Raw genomic sequence first — 19032 nt, 5'->3', positions numbered from 1 at the left:
CCCAAATATCTCTTCCTAATGATACAGCAAGACACGGGAGGGATGGGCCTGGATGTCTGGTGATACAGGAAATTTAGGTCAGGAAACAGGAATCAGAAGAGAACAGATAGAAATTGTCCTGCAGCACCCCAGCATCTGATAGCGACTTCAGAACTTGCTGGTGATCGACTTTGGCTTAAGAAATTCAGGCAGGTAATAAGAGATTGCAAGATAAACAGCCAGAACCAGGGCTGGCAATGCATCCTCTTCCCCTCTGCGCTTAATGGAGATGGAGAAAGTCCGGCTCTGGTTAGTCAGCTTGATTGCTTGAAGAGGAAAAGGAAAATGAAAAGGGAGGGAAGAAGAAAAATAAAGGCCCTGAGTCTGGGTTTTTTCCCTACTTCTATTCATTAGGCTGTCAATAGTGCTCAGGCCTGGAATATCGACGGTGGATTAGCTCAACCCGACTCTGTGTACAAGACCAATGCCTTTTTAACCCAGCTTGTTTCCAAATCAATACACCCATCAGCATTCGAAAATTAGCCCGAGACGAGATTCCAATACTCAAGCTGGTGTGTCATGTTAAGAGGGCTCCCGGCCAAATCACAGAAGACGCAGCATGAAAAAAAAACGGTTACTAGCAAGGGATTAGGAATTTTCCATTAATCTTCCCCCAGGCTAAGAGCTCATCAGGCTCTGTGTGTCCCTCCACGGCTCCCCCTTGTCCAGCTCTCGCCCTGCCACATGGGCACAGGATCAATCTTCCATAATGTCCATCTGCTTGCCCATCCCCCATGGCCACACCTGTCTGTCCCCTCTCAAGAAGTCGTGTGTGCTCACACACTTTCTGAAGAGCACATGTAGGCATCCACTGAGCCACCAAAAGTGCTCCAGCACCCTGTGCTGGTCTTTCTCCTCCTCTTCCTCCTCCAAAAGTATGGAATTTCAACACACAAACACATATTGTTGCTAGGCATACACACACTCCCACAAAGCACACAAATCTGTCAGCTCTCTCTTTTTCCCCAACACAAGTTTTACTTCAAGCACTGCCTCCAGCTTGGAAAATAAAAAAACATCAAAAACCAACAACAACAACAAACAGCACTGCGGGTTTGCCAGTGACTGTGTTGGGAGGCAGAGCTGCCTGTATCAGAGCCCTGGGATTATGTCAGCAAAGATGGATAAAACCAAGCCCGACAGAGTTCAAGAAACATTTGGAGAATACTCTCAGGGACATGGTGTGACTCTCAGGGATAGTGCTGTGCAGGGCCAGGAGCTGAACTCCATGATCCCTGTGGATCCTTGTGGGTCTCTTCCAACTCAGCAAGTTCTCTGATTCAGTGGAAGTCATTACCAGCTTGGGATGATCCAAGCTTGTGGATCAGCCTCTACTTCTGCAACAAGTGGTATCAAATGCTCAACATAGCAGCAACAGGATGAGAAGACACCAAGGCAAAAGGAACAGAAAGCAAAGCCCCAAGCCCTCTACAAACTCTCTTTTCTTACCTTGCACGATGAGATGGACACGCGATGTCTTGGGGTGATTGTCTGTCTGCACGGAGCAGGTGTAGGGGCCCTCATCGTACACGTCCACATCCTGGATCTGGATGCTGTACTGGGTTTTGGTGTTGGCCAGGAGCACCACCCGAGGGTCCAAGCACCACTTGTCATTGCCGGCATAGAGGATGCTGCTGCGGTTCAGCCAGGCCACCCGGGTCACCCGGTTGTCCACGGAGCACCTGGGGAGAGGCAGAGAGGTGACCCATCAGTGCGCTGCTCCTGGGCGCTCTCCCTCCCTCCCCTCCAGCCCTCCTGGTCCTCCTGGCACTATTTTTAGCTTTGCTGTCAGCAGCACTTTCAGAGACCAAGAGCTTTCAGTGTCCAAAGAGGACAAGGTCAGTGCTTTCCCTGCGGTGCTCAGGGCACCAATATCCATCTAAACTGGCGGCTCCAGAGATTTGACCAACAGCTTCACAGAGTTTTCAGATGCAGGGACCTCAGAGCCACCCAGTATCAGCTTTTCACTCCTCCATTCCAATTTATTCTTTCGCAAACTCCCAGACAAACAGAGCTGAGCCCAAACCTCCATCCCAAGTCCACACTTTTTTGGGGGGGTGCAGGTTGTTATTTCCTGCCCAAATCCATCACCTGTCATTCTCTCTGCAGACCTTCACATCCCTGCAGCCACACAGAGAGATGCAAAGTAGTGCTGGGAAAGCTTGTGCTGCGTCACAGAGGAGCAAGGAAAATTTATCTTTGGAGAAAGCCAGCTCTGACACACACCTCTAAAGAGAAACCTTGAACATCTGACCATTTGTCCTCTCTGTCAACTTTTCCTTCCATACCCATCACCTGCTCCACTGCACCTCCCTCACTTGTGAGCTGAGCATTTCACTTATCCAGGGATGTTTTGGAGGTAGAAATCCTCTATATTCAGCCTCAATAAGCACCTGAATTCCCCCTGGAGACAACACAGTGCAAACCTAGAAATTATTTTGATCCTGAAGGAGATTACTTTCCTGTCAACATTAGCAGGGATCAGCCTTGCTCCTCCCAAAGGTTTCTGCCAGCCCTGTAACCCCCCATCCCCATGTCCCCAAGCCAGGTTTGAATCCTCCCATTGCCACAAGACAAGCATCAAGAAGTTCTCTAAACAGCAGAAACCTGCAGCCCCCACAGCCAGCTAAACCCCTGCTTCTGTCTGAGAAATTTTGGGATTACGGAGCCATCGGGATTTAGCCATGCTTTGCTGGATGCTGGCTCCAGAGCATAATGTCCCTGCATAAAACCACTCAGCCTAAGATCCACTGTTTATATTCTTCCCCAAACTACTTCATTACTTGTGCAGTGGCTGGGATGCAAATTAACTTCTGAGGCACTGAGAGGGAGCCCAGCAGCCTCTGGGATATCTCACTCGGGGTGACTTCAAGGAATGTAAGGGACTCAATGGGCTCCACGTGCCAGACTGCACTGACTGGGGAGCTAATGGCAAGGATGGGTGTATCTGTGGCACATGGACCTGTCCTGGACACTTTAGGGAGTGTGTCCTTTCTCTGGGTGAGCTGTCTCCTTACTGGGAGTCCTTATAGCCCCCTTTGGGTGAGGATTTACATTTTCTGCGCGGTAACAAGCGATAGGACAAGAGGAAACAGTCTCAAGTTCCACCAGGGAAGGTTTAGATTTAATATTAGGGAATATTTCTTCACTGAAAGAGTGGTCAAGCCCAGGGCAGTGCTGGAGTCACTGGAGGGATCTAGAAGTCCCATAGGTGTGGCACCTGGGGACATGGGCTAGTGGAGGACCTGGCAGTACAGGGGAATGGTTGGACTGATCTTAGGGGCTTTTCCAACCTTAATGACCCTGTGATGGAAGACTTCTCTTCCAGTGTCCATTACTGATGCCAGGGAAGACACAGGTACCCGCCTGGGGACAAGTTGTCTCATTCAGCCTCTTTTTGGAACCTCTTTAGCCCCAGCGATTATGGGAGAAGCTAAAATAACTCAAGCAGCCTCAACACACAAATTTTGGGGGCTGGGGGTGACAGAGGAGATGTGTTGTCTGCAGCACAGGACACCCCTGAGTTGCCAGCACCCAACCCCTGCTCCATCCTCCCTCCCTGGTGTGAAAAACAGCCAATAAATTAAACCATTTTACTACCGTTCCATAATGATATTACGATAATAATAAATTAAATGTGAGCAGATTTTTATGATCTACATTAAAAAAAGCAATAGATTCAGTCTGGGCTGAACACCAAGAACTTGGCTCTTGCTCTCAGCTGCATTACAACTTGAGTAAAAGGCCTGAGAGTTTAGTTGCACAAGTTGAATTAAACTGGAGATTTCTTCCCAGAGGATGGGTTTAGTCTATTGAACTCCAAATCTCAGCTCTGCTGGTAGCTCAGACCTATGGGGCACGAATAAAATGAAGTGGTTATTTGGTGTTTGGCTCTGGTACCATGAAATAGGCTCCTGTGGTGGTGGTTCTGCACAAACACAGGGGTGTCCAGGGCTGGGTGATGAGAAACCAGACATGACTTGAATTTCTCACCCAATCCCCTCTGCAGACGTTACCTGGAGGACATGTAAGCAGGCAGAACTAAAAATATATATTTCCCCTCTCCTCCTCCACGCCAGTATTCTTTATGAAATGCATCAGCTTGGAGATCCTTGGATAATAATGGAGCCAGACAGTGTGCAATCCAAGCATTCCCTCTATCATATGGGCATTTAAGTGCTTTTGAAAAGCAACGGGGCTCAGGTAACGCATGAGGCAACAGTGAAATAAGTGCTGTCGCCCTTCACAGCACCCGGGCACAATCTCTCCTTATCATCCAGACACGCTTCCCTGTCCCTGGGATCGGCAAGCTTCAAGCTGTTACTTTGTATTCTTCCCTGCCTCTTAAAGCTCCTGAGCCTACATATATATATATATATAAATATAAATATAAATATATATATAATAAAGCACAGCACGGCTCCTGGGAAAGAGGTGCTTTGACCTCTGGATGCACTGGGCTATTCAGGGGTTGGCAGTTGTGCTCCTTCCTGAGCTGCTTCCAAGCACTCTGCCCCTCCTACCCCTCCTGATCCTCCTGTTCCTATTGCTCCTCCTGCCCCTCCTGCCCCTCCTGCCCCTCCTGTTCCTCCAGCCCCTCCAGCCCCTCCTTCTCCTCCTGCTTCTCCTGCCCCTCCTGCTCCTCCTGCCCCTCCTGTTCCTCCTGCCCCTCCTGCTCCTCCTGCCCCTCCTGTTCCTCCTGCTCCTTCTGCCCCTCCTGCCCTCCTGCCCCTCCTGTTCCTCCTGCCCCTCCTGCTCCTCCTGTTCCTCCAGCCTCTCCAGCCCCTCCTTCTCCTCCAGCCCCTCATGGCCCTCCTGCCCCTCCTGCCCCTCCTGCCCCTCCATCCCCTCCTGCCCCTCCTGCCCCTCCTGCCCCTCCTCCTCCTCCTCCTCCTCCTCTCACAAGCACCGGTCGGGGTCCCCGTGGCCAAGGCTCATCACAGCGACCCGATGCTCTTCCAGCCCCTCCATCTGCTCCTCCTTCCCTCCTCCAGCAGCTCCTCTCTCCAGCAGCCCGGTGCAGGGATGGGAAGCCTCCTCTCCCACACGTGGGCAGCCGAGCACAAAGCCTTGGGCTTTGGCCAGGAAGCCAAGCTCCAGGCACAGGTGGAGAGCAAAGCCACCGCCGAGCCCACAGCCTCCCACCCTTCCACCCTGCTCCTGGCCAAGTGCAAAGCCCTGGGATGCCTCCTCCACCTTGCTGGAAGCTCTCATTTTCCCTCTCACCCCAGGATGTGCCAGGGAAGGAGCGGAGGGAGAGGTCCTTGGGGTGCCGGAAAGCAGTGCTTGCCTCCAAAAAGATGATCTAAAAACAATTAAGCACAGATGAGGTAATTTTCTCTCTCAAGATCCTTAATCCTTGTTCCACTCCTGCTCAGACAGCAAGGACTTCTCCTCCAGGAAGATGAAAAACTGCTGTGTGCCAGCACAAGGTGGAGATGATGCTGCTCTGGATGCTGCTGCCTCTCTCTGCTGTTTCTTTCCCAATAAACCCAGAGTTCCAAGCCCAAGGTTTCTCCTCTGGGAGAGGGGAACACTGCCTAACTCACCACTGCTACATCACCCTGGGGCAGGAAGGGATGGTTTGTAGGGAGATGAAGCTCCTCATGCTGCATCAGCCCCTCTGCTCCCTGAGGCCTCTGAGGGCACCTCAAAATGACCACAGATTGGGGCATTTTGGACAGTTACACACACTGAGCAAAGGTGAGAGCTGTGAATCTCCATCCTCCCCACCTGTCCCAACCCACCTGCTCATCCCTTGCCCTGCACTCCCCAATTAATGATGTGTGGTGGATGCAAAGGGATACAGGGTGGAGCTGCCCCTTCCAGATCTGTCAACATCTCCCACAGCCAAAATTTCCGGACTTTGCTATCCACCCTGTTCTATCAAGTTGGTCCATTAGGGACTGGCCACTCTCCCCCAAACTGGTATTCCCAAATATTTTCACAGCCTTAGGGCTGAGCTCATGCATCCAGAGCCCCACGGGTGCAGCCAACAGCCCACCTGGCTGTAGGGACAGCACTCAAAGACAAATGGAAGCGGGAAAACAACAGCACAAGGATTCTGCCAGCAAGCACAAAGATGAGCCGGGCTGAAAATGCCAACAAAGCCATCAGTGGGGACAAAACAGCCTCGTAAACAAGCACCAGGAATAAACAAGCAGCAGGGTGCTGAGGCTGAGTTCCCTGCCCACTGATCCCACCCGTGCTGCGTCCAGCCCCCAGCATCTCCCTGCGACTCCAGAGCAGACACAGATGGCACACACCAGCAGTGACGTGCCCTCCTGAATTCCTCTCTTTGCTTTCTCGAGTTTGCACACAAAAAAATGACATGAGAGGAGGTGGGCAGGCAGTGGGGGGAAGGAGGTTTTTAATTACTGAAGTGTAGTAATTGGCACACAACACTTTTTTGTTGCCTCTTATGCAGATTGCTGGTGTTCCAGAGGGCTGGGCTGGAGAGCACAGATTGTCTCAACCCAGCAGGACACACAAGAAATGAATAATGTTAATTAGAACTGAAAAGAGCTCAGCAAAATTACCAACCTGATTGCTGCTTTCATTGCAATTATCAAGGTACAAGCTCCATCATGGGGAGGCAGAACAGGGCTAAGCCTGGCTCACCCCATCAAATGTGGAGGCCCAGCCTGGGCTGTGACCAAACTGACCCTCCCCAGGCTCAATTCTCCTTCCACCACCCCCTGATTTTCATGGCATGCCCACCCTAGAGAAACCACCTTCCTAAATCCCGGCCACTTGGTGGAATTTCACAACAGCATTGACCCGAATTCTTTACGTTGGAAAAAACCTTTAAGACCATTGAGTCCAAGCATTAACCCAGCACTGCCAAGCCCTACCCTAAACCATGTCCCCACACCCACCATCAAGCATCCCCTGATGTCTTTTCATTTTCTTCCCAGTCTAACTCAGCCATTCCCACACACTTCCAGATTTTTAATCAATCCCACACCAGCAATGTTTTGTCTGCTATGAGCTAAACCGAGCTGGAGATCGGGAATAAATTTGGGGTTTATCTTAAAATTGGGTGCAAATCCTCCCACTCATGCTGGGTAAGATGACAGAGGCTGGGCCTGCCTTGTCCCCAGCTTCTCATATCCCAGACATCACCTTCCAGCCTCTGCACCGCCAGCCAAGCTATAAATGATCAACTAAAGCAGCCCCGCCGCCCGAGGCAGAGCTCCACATCTTCAGATTTATTTCTGTGATTATCACATTTTATTGTTATTTATTAGGATTAATTAAAGGCCGGGCTGTGAACAACTCAATCCCAGCCAGGCACAGTCTCACAGACTTTCCTATGATGTCTAGCAGAGAATTTTGGCCATCAGTTCCTGGGCAAAGGGAAAGCTGGGGCCAGATTGTGCCATGCCCCTTGGGACAGGCACTGCCCACAATCCTGTAAGGCTGGCATGCCCATGCCATGGCCAGACTGAGGTGTGGCTATCACACAGAACATGGTCTGGAAGCTTTTTAGCTAACAAATATCGAGCCAAATCTCTCATTGTTACAACCCAGTCTGGTTTCGCTCTCTCTGCTGCGCTGGGTTAAGTCACGCACCAGCAATTTCTCCCAGTCCAGCTCTTCTCCAGGAGGATTTACAGCATCTGCTCCCTTTCTGTGCACACCCAGCCTGTGTTTGCTCACACACCCTCCCTGCAGCACTGTCTGCTCACATCCACAGGGCTGGCTAGCGCTGCCCTGCACAGCAACCCCACACAGCACACACTGAGAGCACCCACACACGTGGGGAACAGCGTGTGCCCCTCCAGCAATAATCCCATTCTGCTGGAGCAGGGACACCCAGCTCAGGCCATGGAGCTTGGATGGCAAGGCTGGATGTGCTGGTCACAGACTCCTTGCAGGAAACATTCACAGTGGAAGTTGGACTGTTGGATTAAAATGTCTGTAGGTTTGGTACTGCTGAAAGCCCCCAGTTCTCCGTCAGGGTCTCTGATGGGGGCTGGAGGCTCAGCCCTGCTGGGGTGAGTGGCTGTGATCAGGTTCTTGGCATTCCCATCCTCACCTGCTCCCCAGGACCAGCCCAGTCATCCTCGCCCTCACTGTGAGTTTGGCTGGAGGGCATCCCTGGAGCTCCCACTGATGTGACAGCACCAAAGACTCAGCCCGAGGAGGTTTTCACAGCGCAGAGTGGCGCACAGTGCTCCTCCCTGCATGGGCAGCCTGGCTCCTGTCAGGCAGGAGCTGACCCAATGATTAACTCAGCAGTGGGGTCTGGCAGGAAAGGGGGGTCCCTGCTGGGGCTGGCGCCTTCCCCCTGACCCCCCTGCAGCAGCCAGAGCCTCTCCAAAGGCTGCAGGGAGAGGAGGTGCCCTGGGATCAGCTGCCACCCCAGTGCCTCTTCAAAATAACACTGAGCTGGTCAAAAGGAATGCTCAGAAGTGGAAAATAAAACCCCTTTGTGCTTCCCCCTCTCTTCCCTGCCCAGACAGCTCCATGTTGGTTGCTGCAGAGGGAGTCAGGGCCCTGGGCCGTGAGGTCCTGCATTTCCCACTGGCCCATGCAAGTTCCTGCCCTTCCTTCCTGCCGTCTGCAAAGTTTTAAAGATATCTGGCACCTCCTTGCCAGGGAGTGTGAGTTAACTCATGTTTATAAAGTACCTGATCTCCTCAATTGAAAGTTTATACATGCAAATGATTCACACTAATTACATTAATAATAATACTGGGCTCAAAAAGATCCTCCTTGGTTCACTGCCCGGGATTTGCAGAGCTGCAAACAACTCCCAGTGTGCTGCCTTAGACATGGCTATTGGCACATGCCAAGGAAACAGGAGGAAACCGGACTGGGAAGCAAAGAAGAGCTGCAAAAAGAGCTGGAGCTCCTGCTGACTGAGCATCAGGCAGGGTGGGGAGCAGGCACGGATTCTGTGACCACCTCTGTGTGCATCCTGCAGTCCTGGGATTCTGTGAACACCTCTGTGTGCATCCTGCAGTCCTGGGATTCTGTGAACACCCCTGTGAGCATCCTGCAGTCCTGGGATTCTGTGAACACCCCTGTGTGCATCCTGCAGTCCTGGGATTCTGTGACCACCTCTGTGTGCATCCTGCAGTCCTGGGATTCTGTGAGCACCTCTGTGTGCATCCTGCAGTCCTGGGATTCTGTGAACACCTCTGTGTGCATCCTGCAGTCCTGGGAGAGCCCTGTGCCGGCCCCAGGGCTGCTGCAGAGTGGGCAGATCACGATGCAGCCGGCAGGGATGGCTCGTCTGGAAAAGTCTTTATCTCTCTGCAATGCAGCAGTGCACCAGCACCTTTCCAAGTCCCGTGCTCGGCTCATCCAGCCTTTCTATTTATCCTCCTATTGTCTCTGCTAACAACAGGGCTCTGCACATCTATAGCATCTTCCATCTCAGCATCTCAGAGCGTGCCACAAAACATCAATGAGGGCAGCATGCATGGCAGGAAGTCCCTGAGCCTGGCTGGGGCTTGTTCCCTGGGGCACCACTGGAGTGTGTACCTGGCCCATCTGCCTGGGTGCCCTCCAGAAGTGCTGATGGCACTGGGCACAGGGTGACACCAGCACCACAATGCCTGTGGGCAGCTGTGTGGGGACACAAATGACATGGGTACTGTCAGGACCCAGGACATCCCTCTGGCTGTCCAGGACGGCCAGGACCCCTGCCAGGGGGCTCAGAGACCCTGGCACAGAGCCCAAGATGCCCCTGTGGGTTTGATTGTGGCCCATGGAGCAAATTACCAGCTTTGCATGAAGATCAGCAAGCCACAACAGTTTAGGTAGAATAATAGTGAAGTTATCACAGGGTGGAAAAGTAGATTTTGGGGTTTCTGGTATGGGGGTTCAGGAGGCAAGATGGAGGGAACGGGGCATGTCCAGCCTTTCTCCTTCTTCTTCTTGGCCTCCATCTTCTGCTGTGATGTTGGCACTTTTGGATTGGTTTAGAGTAGAAGCTCACTGTCTAACATAGGTGATGGGTATTGGGAAGTAATTGTAAACATTGTACATGTAGTTTTTAGTATAAAGACATAACACTGCCCCGGGGGCAGGCAGAATGCCTGGAACTGAACTGCTGGATGGACCTTGGCAGGGCAGGAGAAAGAATTTTATAGATAAGATAAAATAAACATCCTTGAGACCTAGAAATGAAGAGCCCTGACTCCCTCTTCAAGTGCCAGGCTGGGAAAAGAGACTTTCCAACTCTTCTCGGGGTCACTCTGACCAGCAGAGACCCCGACAGGGTACCACCAGGGAACCCATAGGAGGGATCCTGTGCTGAGCTGTGGGACAGTTATTCCTCAGGGCTTTCTCCTTTTTCTGCATTCCCAAAGCCCAAGCAATGAACAGGAGGCTCCTGGATGCCAGCAGGCAAAGCCACCCCTCCCCTGGCAGTCTTCCAGGGCTGCCTACAGAAGGATCCTCACTCCATCAGCCCGGTCCAGGACCAGGCTCTGGCAGCTTCAAAAAGAGGTGTGGAAAATGCCACAAGAAGAAAATAACTCCCTGATGATCTCATCCTCTCCCCTCAAACATTACAGAGCAGTGTAAACCCTAGCAAACGAGGTCTCCTCATCTGAGGCGGTGCAGAGAAGTTGTTTTCTCTCTCTGCCTCCAAAAGAACAGGGATCTCTCTCCTTGCTCTGCGCTTCTCTCTAGAAAAAATGCTCTTTACCACCTACAGTCCCGGGCTGACCACTCAAGTCACCCCAATTCCCCATCCTTCAGCTCCCCCCCCCACAGCAGCTTCTCCTCCTGCAGGCTGCACTGCCCGAACGGCGCTGAACTCGCCCAATTACAAGCTGCGCCCCGGAATAAATCCCGGTTCTGCTTTGCCAAGTGACACTAATGGCCCTGGAATAAAGCGATGCCATCCACCCCAACGGGCTGCAAAGGAGCGCGTTTAACTGCGCGCGCAGGCAAGGCACTGCTGAGCTTAACTGCGCCGAAAATGCATTCCAAAGGAAGCGATGCACTTAACTTATCACAAGTGGGAAATTATCACTGAAGTGGCTTTTCCTTAGAAGTTGAGGCACAAAACAGGAGCGGTGAGGGGTGAACGCTTTCTGCCAGGACTGCAGAGAGGGATGGAGGAGGGAATTGGAGGCTGCTGAAGGATGCTGCGAGTCGGGGGGCTCTGTGAGGAGGAGCAGGGGGCGAGAGGGAGGGAGAGGTGCTGCAAACAGTGGGCTGCAGGGCACTGGTGGGGACAACACAGGGAAACCTTTGGCCACAAGATCAGGAATCAGGTTTTGAAGGCACTGGCAGAGCTGCTCTGGAGAGCTGGGGGAGCTTGCATTGTCACTGCCTTCTGCTGATCGGCTGGGTCTAGATAGGATCATGGAATGGTCTGGGTGGGAGAGAACCTTAAAGATGATCCTGTTCTATCCCTGCCATGGGCTGGGACACCTTCCACTTGAACAGTTGCTCCAAGCCCCATCCAACCTGGCCTTGGGCACTTCCAGGGATGGGGCAGCCACAACTTCATGTAGCAAAAATATATTGTACATATATATACCATATCTATATATATCCATCTATATATTCTCTATCCATATATGCTATATCTATATATACCATGCCATCTCTGTAATTCTGGCCTTGGACACTTCCAGGGATGGGGCAGCCATGACTTCATGTAGCAAAAATATGCTGCTATTGTACATATATACACCATACCTATATATATATATATCCATCTATCTATTCTTTATCTATATATTCTCTATCTATATATACTATATCTATATATACCATGCCATCTCTATAATTCTAGCCTGGGAATAATTGCAGGTTACCACACCACCTTCCTACACCAGCTCTCCCTCACGCTCCTAATTGCACCTTCACCACGAGCTCGTCATGCTTCTGCTGCCAGGTGGGGAGAGATGGAGAGAGACAGAACAAGGACAAGCAGCAAATCCTTAAAATTAAAATAGAGAGGTGGTCCCGGCAACTCAAGGCTGAGTAGGAGGAGTGGGGCATCCCAAGCCTTTGGAGATGAATCCTGAAGCCTTTCAGTGCTGTGCTGCGTCACAGGGTGATTCTTCTTTGGCAGAAGAGCACAAACAGCTGAGAGAAAAAGCTAAACTGCGCCTCTTGCTCTGACATCCCTCCTCAGAGAACACAGCTCCCTAGCAAGAACCTGCAAGCTTCTCACAGACGCATAAACCCCACCACAGAGCCAGATCTTCTTCCACTGCCTAACCAGGAGGTGCTTTGCTACATAAACAAAGTTCAAGTGCTCCTCTCATGGTTCCCGTGTGACTCATCACAATGGGGTGGGGACTTGTGCCTGACAGAAGAGGCTGGAGAGTCATTGACATAGCAAGGCAAGTGGGGAACCAGAAGAAGTGGAAGGGAGGGGCAGGAGGGATGTCAAGGAAGGAAACACGATGGAGCCAAAGCAATGGGACCTTCTCCAGCCATGCCATGGCACCAAAGCCCTCTCCTCATTTAAAAAATAGCACTAATGAGACCAGAAACAAAAGAGGGAGTGAGGGAAAGGACCCTTCCCAGTAAAGACACCCCCCATCCTTCCCTCTCCCCTTGAGGACATCATCCTTAAAATATATTTCATTTCACAGCTGCATTATGGTACCACAAAATCCTGAGAATCCAATTTAAGAACAGATTACCTCCTCACTTACTTCATTTGAAGCAATTACATGTTAATTTTCATTGAGACCAGCCTAATGCATACCAATCTGATGCTGCAATCTCATTTGAATACTTGAGGGAAAGCTAGTTGGGCTCCGGGCTCTGGAGGCTCATATTTAAAGGGCCACTTCACATTTCCTTTCCCTTTTCCCCTGGTTATTTACGTTCTCATCACACTTGTGGCGCTCCCTCCCTCCCTTCAGGGCGTTCCCAGCAGCCGCTGCCACTCCTGAGGCAAAAATAAAAATGCCCAATAAGTGTTGCAGTAATGCTGCTGTGTCCATCACCAGTGCAACCCCCAGGGCAGCACCTTCCACAGACCAAGCTTCAACACCAACCACGTTCTTCTCCATCAGGGATACCAACCACGTTCTTCTCCATCAGGGAGTAACATCCCTGCATCAAAGTCACGGGGAAACATGTGCTTGTCTCAGCAAAGAGACGACTCCTCCTCCTCCTCCTCCACCTCCCAGGCCAAGAGCAGGCTCCACCACGTTTCTGGCTGATGGTTATCTCCAGCTCCCTCACACTCACTCAGTCTCTCCTATCTCTGCAGAGCTGCAGTATCGATCGTGTCTCGGACACCAAGCTTTGGGTAATTAATAATGCCAAGAGAGTGTGGATCCTGCTCGGGGCTGAGGCGGGGAGGCAGCTGCCCCCGGCTGGCTGCACGCATCCCGGTGATAAGCATTCATGTTGGAGGCTGCACCTTAATTAGATTTTTCAGATTGCAGAAGCCCTGAGACACTTGTGCAGACACCATATAAATGTATATTGCATTGTACTGTAATTAATCCAAGGTGATGGAGCAGGAGCCAGGGATTCACAGTGAGACAATCAGCCTCCAAACTTCAGCACATCATTGGTGCTCAAGCCCACCCCGTGGCCCAAACCAGCTGCAAACCAAGAAATCTCCCTCTTCACTCACCAGAGACACACTGGACAACAGGAACACCCCAGAAGCCAAAGGTTTCCTGGTGCCTCCTACCCAGACAAGGCTTCCACCATTAGGTGTACATCTTCCCTTCCACACAAGCAGTTTAACAGCCAGAAAGACAACAAAAAGCACTAAAGACAAGCAGAGATTAATTGCAACTCCTCCTCCCCAAAAGAAATAATCGATTGCATCAGGCAGGTGTCTGTGCTGTCCCTGAAAGCACGTGGATGTCACAGCCACGGGCTCCAGACATTTGTATTCCACATCAGACAGCCAGGATGCTCCACGAGCACTGAGGGAAGTGATGGGGTGAGAGAGTTTTGTTGGGAGAAAATCTTTGGAAAAGGAGTTTGTGCTGAGGATAACCCAGGGAAGGTGCAGGAGGAGATGAAGTGACAGATGAAAAATTGCTGTCTGAAACATCACTCAACCTCCTAAAGCCTCCTGTGCCTGTGCAAGTCACCTGCCTCTAGCAGGGGGAAGCGTTTGCTTGCTGGGAGCTGTGGGACACTTTCCTGGCTGTTATGAGCATCCCTAGAAAACAGAGATGCACAATCCAGGCTTGGATGGCTCAGGGCTGGTCCCTGTTCCCACTCTGCCTGCAGCAGAGATGCTCTGCAGACCTTGGATACACCCAAACCTGGAGCTGAGCTGGGTTTGCACCTGACCACCTCACCCCAACCCTGCTCCCTCCATCCTGGGGCAGCGAAGGGGTTCCACATGCATTGGGAACCTCCTGTAATTTCTATTCATGCAATCAAACTGCTTCTGATTGAGTCCAACAGCCTTTGCCTGCAGGAAACAGCTACCTATGCAGAGCCACTGGGCTGGATGGGACCCCTGGGGAACATCCTGGCTGCTCCAAGCCCCACAGTGGCTCGTTCAGAGGGTCCCTCGACACGATGGCTCAGCCTCCACTGTGCCCACAGGGTAAAAAGCCCTTTGGGGAGGGAGGGAGCTGAGCTGGGAGCTGCTCTGCCACAGCACCTGTGGGTTTGGGAAGGATGGAATGAGTCGCAGGGCCCCACGGCGAGTAGTGAGAAACCAAATAAGCAGGATTCAGGGGAGGAAAGGCAGTTACCTGGGCAACAGAGAGCTGCTAATCCATCTGCCACCCCGCAGGACTGCCCAGCTGCTCCTCCACTGCCAGGGGAGCCCCCAGCCCAGACTGCAGCTCCACGGCCTCACGGGGGTTATCCCAACCCAATTCCAGGCTGGGTGGGAACCCAGAGGTGACCCCACACTCAGCCCTGCCCTGATGCAGCCTCTCCCCAGCCACAGCAGCTCCCAGCAGAGTCAGGAGCTCTCGCTGCCCACCCTCACAGCCCTAGTGATGGTGGTCATCCCCAAGACACAGAAGGAGCTGATGTCCCACAGCTCTGTCCTGCCCTGGGTACCATCCCTTCCCAAGGGACTGGCCATGCTTTTCCCCTGCTCCATCCCCCATCACACCCAAAAGCTCCTCTGCAGTGAGCAAGGAAGGAAGGAGATGCCTCTGCTGGCAGACGTGGATGCAGATGCCGAGGCGACACAAGGACACGGGATGCAGGGGATGCCAGCACCCCACCACGATGTCACTCTCCTGTCCCACGCACACCCCCACCCCTCTGTGGTGACATGGGGCCTGCAGCAGCCTCTGCTCCCCATCCAGCTGCTTTGGCAGGTGGAGAAACACCAGCACTCCAGCTAAAACAACAGTTCTGGTGGCTTGGGGATAGGATTTCAAAGCACCCAGAGAGACTTTGCCTGTTTCCTACTGATCCAACTCAGTCCCTGTACAAGCCTTTGAAAACATGTCCTTTATAGTTTTCCATTTTGATGTCACATCTGTAAGAATATATGGTGGGGCTTTTTTTCCTTCTTCTTCCCCTCTTCTTCTTAAGAGGAGATATCTCACTTTGAACTCTAATTTTTATTTATTTTCGTTTCACTAGAAAAGGACTGATTCCCCACTGAGCAGGGATGGAGGAAGAGAAAAGGGGGTGGGGAGGAAGCCTTCAAAAAGTGCCCAGATTTAATTTTTTATCAGAGGAACAGAAAGAGAAATTTGTTGATGATCAAACAGATTCAAGTACTTTAAAAGAAAGCGACCCCCGGTAAATGGAAACTAGTTAAGGAATTACATGAAAGACATGGGAGACACTCGAGAAGCAGCAGAAATGCTGCAACCAAGTGGAAGACCAAACCCATCTGTCCCAAGCCACTGGAGCAGTGATGAGCAGGAGGTGAAGTGTTTGCTGTGCAGCAGCACAGATGATGGCAGAGCTGGAGGTTTGCAGAGCTCTGAGCCGGCCCCAGTGCTGGAACCAGCACCCAGCCAGGGTTTTACCTCCCTGCACAGCTAAAACAAGTGGAGGCAGGCAAATAAAGGGCTGCATCACTTTGAAAAACAGCACCCCGGGGGCTCTGTGTTTTGCTTTTCCTCCTCGGCACATTCCAGCTCGAGTGCGCTGGCTTTATAAATTCGAAGGGAGTGGGATTGTTTGGGTTGGGTTTTTTCCTCCCTTTGCTTTGGTTTTAATCCAACGGCAGCACTTGAACGCTCGGGCTGGGAGCTGAAAAGCCGGCAGAGCCGGGCAATGGGATATGGACAGAGGGATTTAGGGAAGGGAGGGACAAGCAGAAGAGGAGGAGGAGAAGGAGGGTGTGAGACCATGGCAGCACCAAGCTGGCCTGCAGGAGTCAGGGGCAGACAGGGCTTGAGAGAAGGGGCCTCATCCATCCTGTGAAAAATGCCTATTTTATGATTGGCTTTTTGCAAATATTCAAAGGAATATTATATGTGTTGCGTTAGAAAGTGATGCTGTATTAATTTTCTTAAGTAGTGTGTTAAATATAGTTTTAGGTTATAAAAAATGTTAAAATAGAAACTATGCTATGTAAGATACTTTTTTAAAGAAAGGACTCGCACTGAGATAGCAGCCACAGGACACCTAAATCTTTCAGGGAAAGAGAATTTATTGCTCCATTATCAGAAGAAACGAACTTCTTCCTGCCTTGCTCAGCCCTGAAGACGCTGTCAGGATTTAGAGGAAGAAGCTGACACTGCCCAGACAGAATCCTGTGTTTGAATAGAATTTATGCATCATGTATGAGCTGTATGAATATGCAACAGGCTATTGCTTTTAAGGGTTAATCCTCTGTTATTTTGTGTCCTTTTTTGGCCTTATGCTGCCCAGAAAAATGTACCCGGACTGTCTGTAACTCTTTGTTCTTATTGTCTCATATTGTCCTAATCCAAATTGTCCAAATTATTATTACTGTAATTATATTACTATTTTTATTATCATTAAACTTTAAAAATTTTAAAAACAAGCGGTTGGCATTTTTCACCCATCCCAACCCTAACAAGCCTTGCCGAAGCCCTGAAGAGGCCAGATCCTATTGCTTCCTGAACTGTGACCCGCCTGGCTTAGCTCAGAAATCTTTTAAATAGGAAAACAGAGCCGGCATTTGCTTTCATGCAGAGTCAGTGGCGGGCAAAGCCCAAGGGTTGCATTAGATTAGCAGCCGGCTCCTCCGAAGGCATGGAAACTTTGATCATTTAATATGTATGCGCCGTGTCGGAGCACACAGGTCTCCAAACCCCAGTAAATGTTTTATTAGGGCAGCTCTGGCTTTTATGCCCAAGCCTTGCTCCTTTTGGACTCTGGGGATCTTGTTGTGATTGGAAAGACACTGTTCATCATCTCCCTGTCTCCCAGGAAGGGCTGTGCAGCTCCCGCCTTGCTTTTCCCTCGGATCTCACTCAAAGTGCATTGCACCCCAGGAACCTGGATGGTGGCAGGAACATCCCAAAATGACCCCATGCCCTCCTCAAAGATTCTTCTTGCATCTTGCAGAACCCCCAAGATGTCAGTGCTGATCACAGTGGGAGCAAAGGCTCTGCTCTTCCTCCTCCATCGCCACCTCATGGACTCAGAGACATGGTTTACTGGTGGATCTGGCAGTGCTGGCTTAATCCTTGCACACAATGGCCTTAGAGGTCTTTTCCAACCTTTCTGATTCTATGAAAGTGTCCACCAGGCCTGGCCAGAGCTCCCAATCCCACCAGGACATGGTAGAGCCTCACTGGGAAGCCGCCAGGCAGGAGCCTCTCTGGGGAGGAGATTTCTGACTGAAGCACTGCAGAACAATCCCCAAGCTCCCCTGAGTACAGAACATCTCGGTGTTATCAGAAACACTCTTTGATTATATTCTTTTAATTTGCAAATTACTTGTAGTTGCCAAAATTTGGAGGTGATTCATTGCCAAAGTGATTATTTGTTGTTGAAAATGTCATTTTGGTTGGAAATTTAGAAGAAAATCTCCACTAAACAGCATAGTTTGCCCTCCATGCTGCCACACTCAACTCCAAATGGATATAACCCTGCTCAGTGCTGGATTTCCAGCTTCCCAAGAGCTGGGATTCAGATTAGGAACCAGTGCATGAGGAGAGAATGGGGCAGATACAATCAGCGTGTACAAGGACTGTGCTTCAAAGGACACTGGGCCAGGACCATAAATCTGAGTCCACAGTCCTCCAAGAGACATTTTAGGGGAAAATTACACCACTTGTAGAATTAAAGCAGCCCCCCTTTTTTTTTTCTCCCCGATTGTAAAAAATATTTACATCCAAAATAGACAAGAAAAGCCTAGTGCCAAGAAAATAGGGATTTTTATAGATCCTGTTTCTGCAAGAAATTACCAAGACAACAAGTCACTAAGTTCTGAGAAAGGATTTGACATTTTCCTGAATAAAAATAGCACCTGAAGTGGCATCATTTAGGATTACACCTTATGGGCAAGTGTTGCTGAAGGAGCCGGAGTATAAAACCCTTCCCATGGGTGCAAAAATTCACCTGTGGGATCCCACCAGGGATGCTTCATTGTTTCCCCTTTTCTATAGGATTTCACACTAATTTCCCCAGAATCCTCTTGATTTTGTCACTATTAAGTTTGATTAGACTTTTTTTTTTTGCTATAAAGGAATTACAAGGAGCAGGAATTGTCATGCTTCAAGTCATGGACACATCATCAGCTCGGAATGAGAATCCGGTGTTTTGGGGGATTTCTGGATTAAGCAAAAAGCCAGGTTTTTTCTCCCTATGCAAGCCACTTGTGCTGTGGGGTTTGTCTACAAAAGCACACTCCAAAATTCCAACCCACTGGGCTATGGCTGCAGAACAAAGAGCAAGAGGGGTGGGTGTGGACAGGTACCTGGTGGGAAGGGAGCACCTCATCCAGGCAAGCATGCATCTCCAAAACCACATTCTGTGGCTGTTCTACCTTCCACATTTTCTCTTAAGAGCACAAAAACCACCCACGTGCACACGGCAGCGCACCATGACCAAAGGAGACCGGACGCCAAGAAATACAGGGGAGAACCTGGACACGGAATGACCGAATGAGGACACTGGGATTTT

The 19032-nt window shown here is 50.7% G+C and overlaps 1 protein-coding gene across 4 annotated transcripts in view; it reads right to left on the bottom strand.

Moving 5' to 3' along the window:
• The window catches only part of LOC115913142 (protein CEPU-1), a 388205-nt gene that overhangs the window by 50386 nt on the left and 318787 nt on the right, over window positions 1–19032 (bottom strand). For all 4 annotated transcript variants that reach the window (XM_030965043.1, XM_030965045.1, XM_030965042.1 and 1 more), the window contains one exon: window positions 1489–1721. In XM_030965043.1, the coding sequence (XP_030820903.1) occupies window positions 1489–1721 (233 nt within the window). The remainder of the gene's footprint in view (window positions 1–1488; window positions 1722–19032) is intronic.

Source organism: Camarhynchus parvulus, chromosome 24 (genome assembly GCF_901933205.1).
Source record: "Camarhynchus parvulus chromosome 24, STF_HiC, whole genome shotgun sequence".
NCBI lineage: Eukaryota > Metazoa > Chordata > Aves > Passeriformes > Thraupidae > Camarhynchus > Camarhynchus parvulus.
Note: the sequence above shows the minus strand (reverse complement) of the source record. Positions and strands in the feature narration are given on the sequence as shown.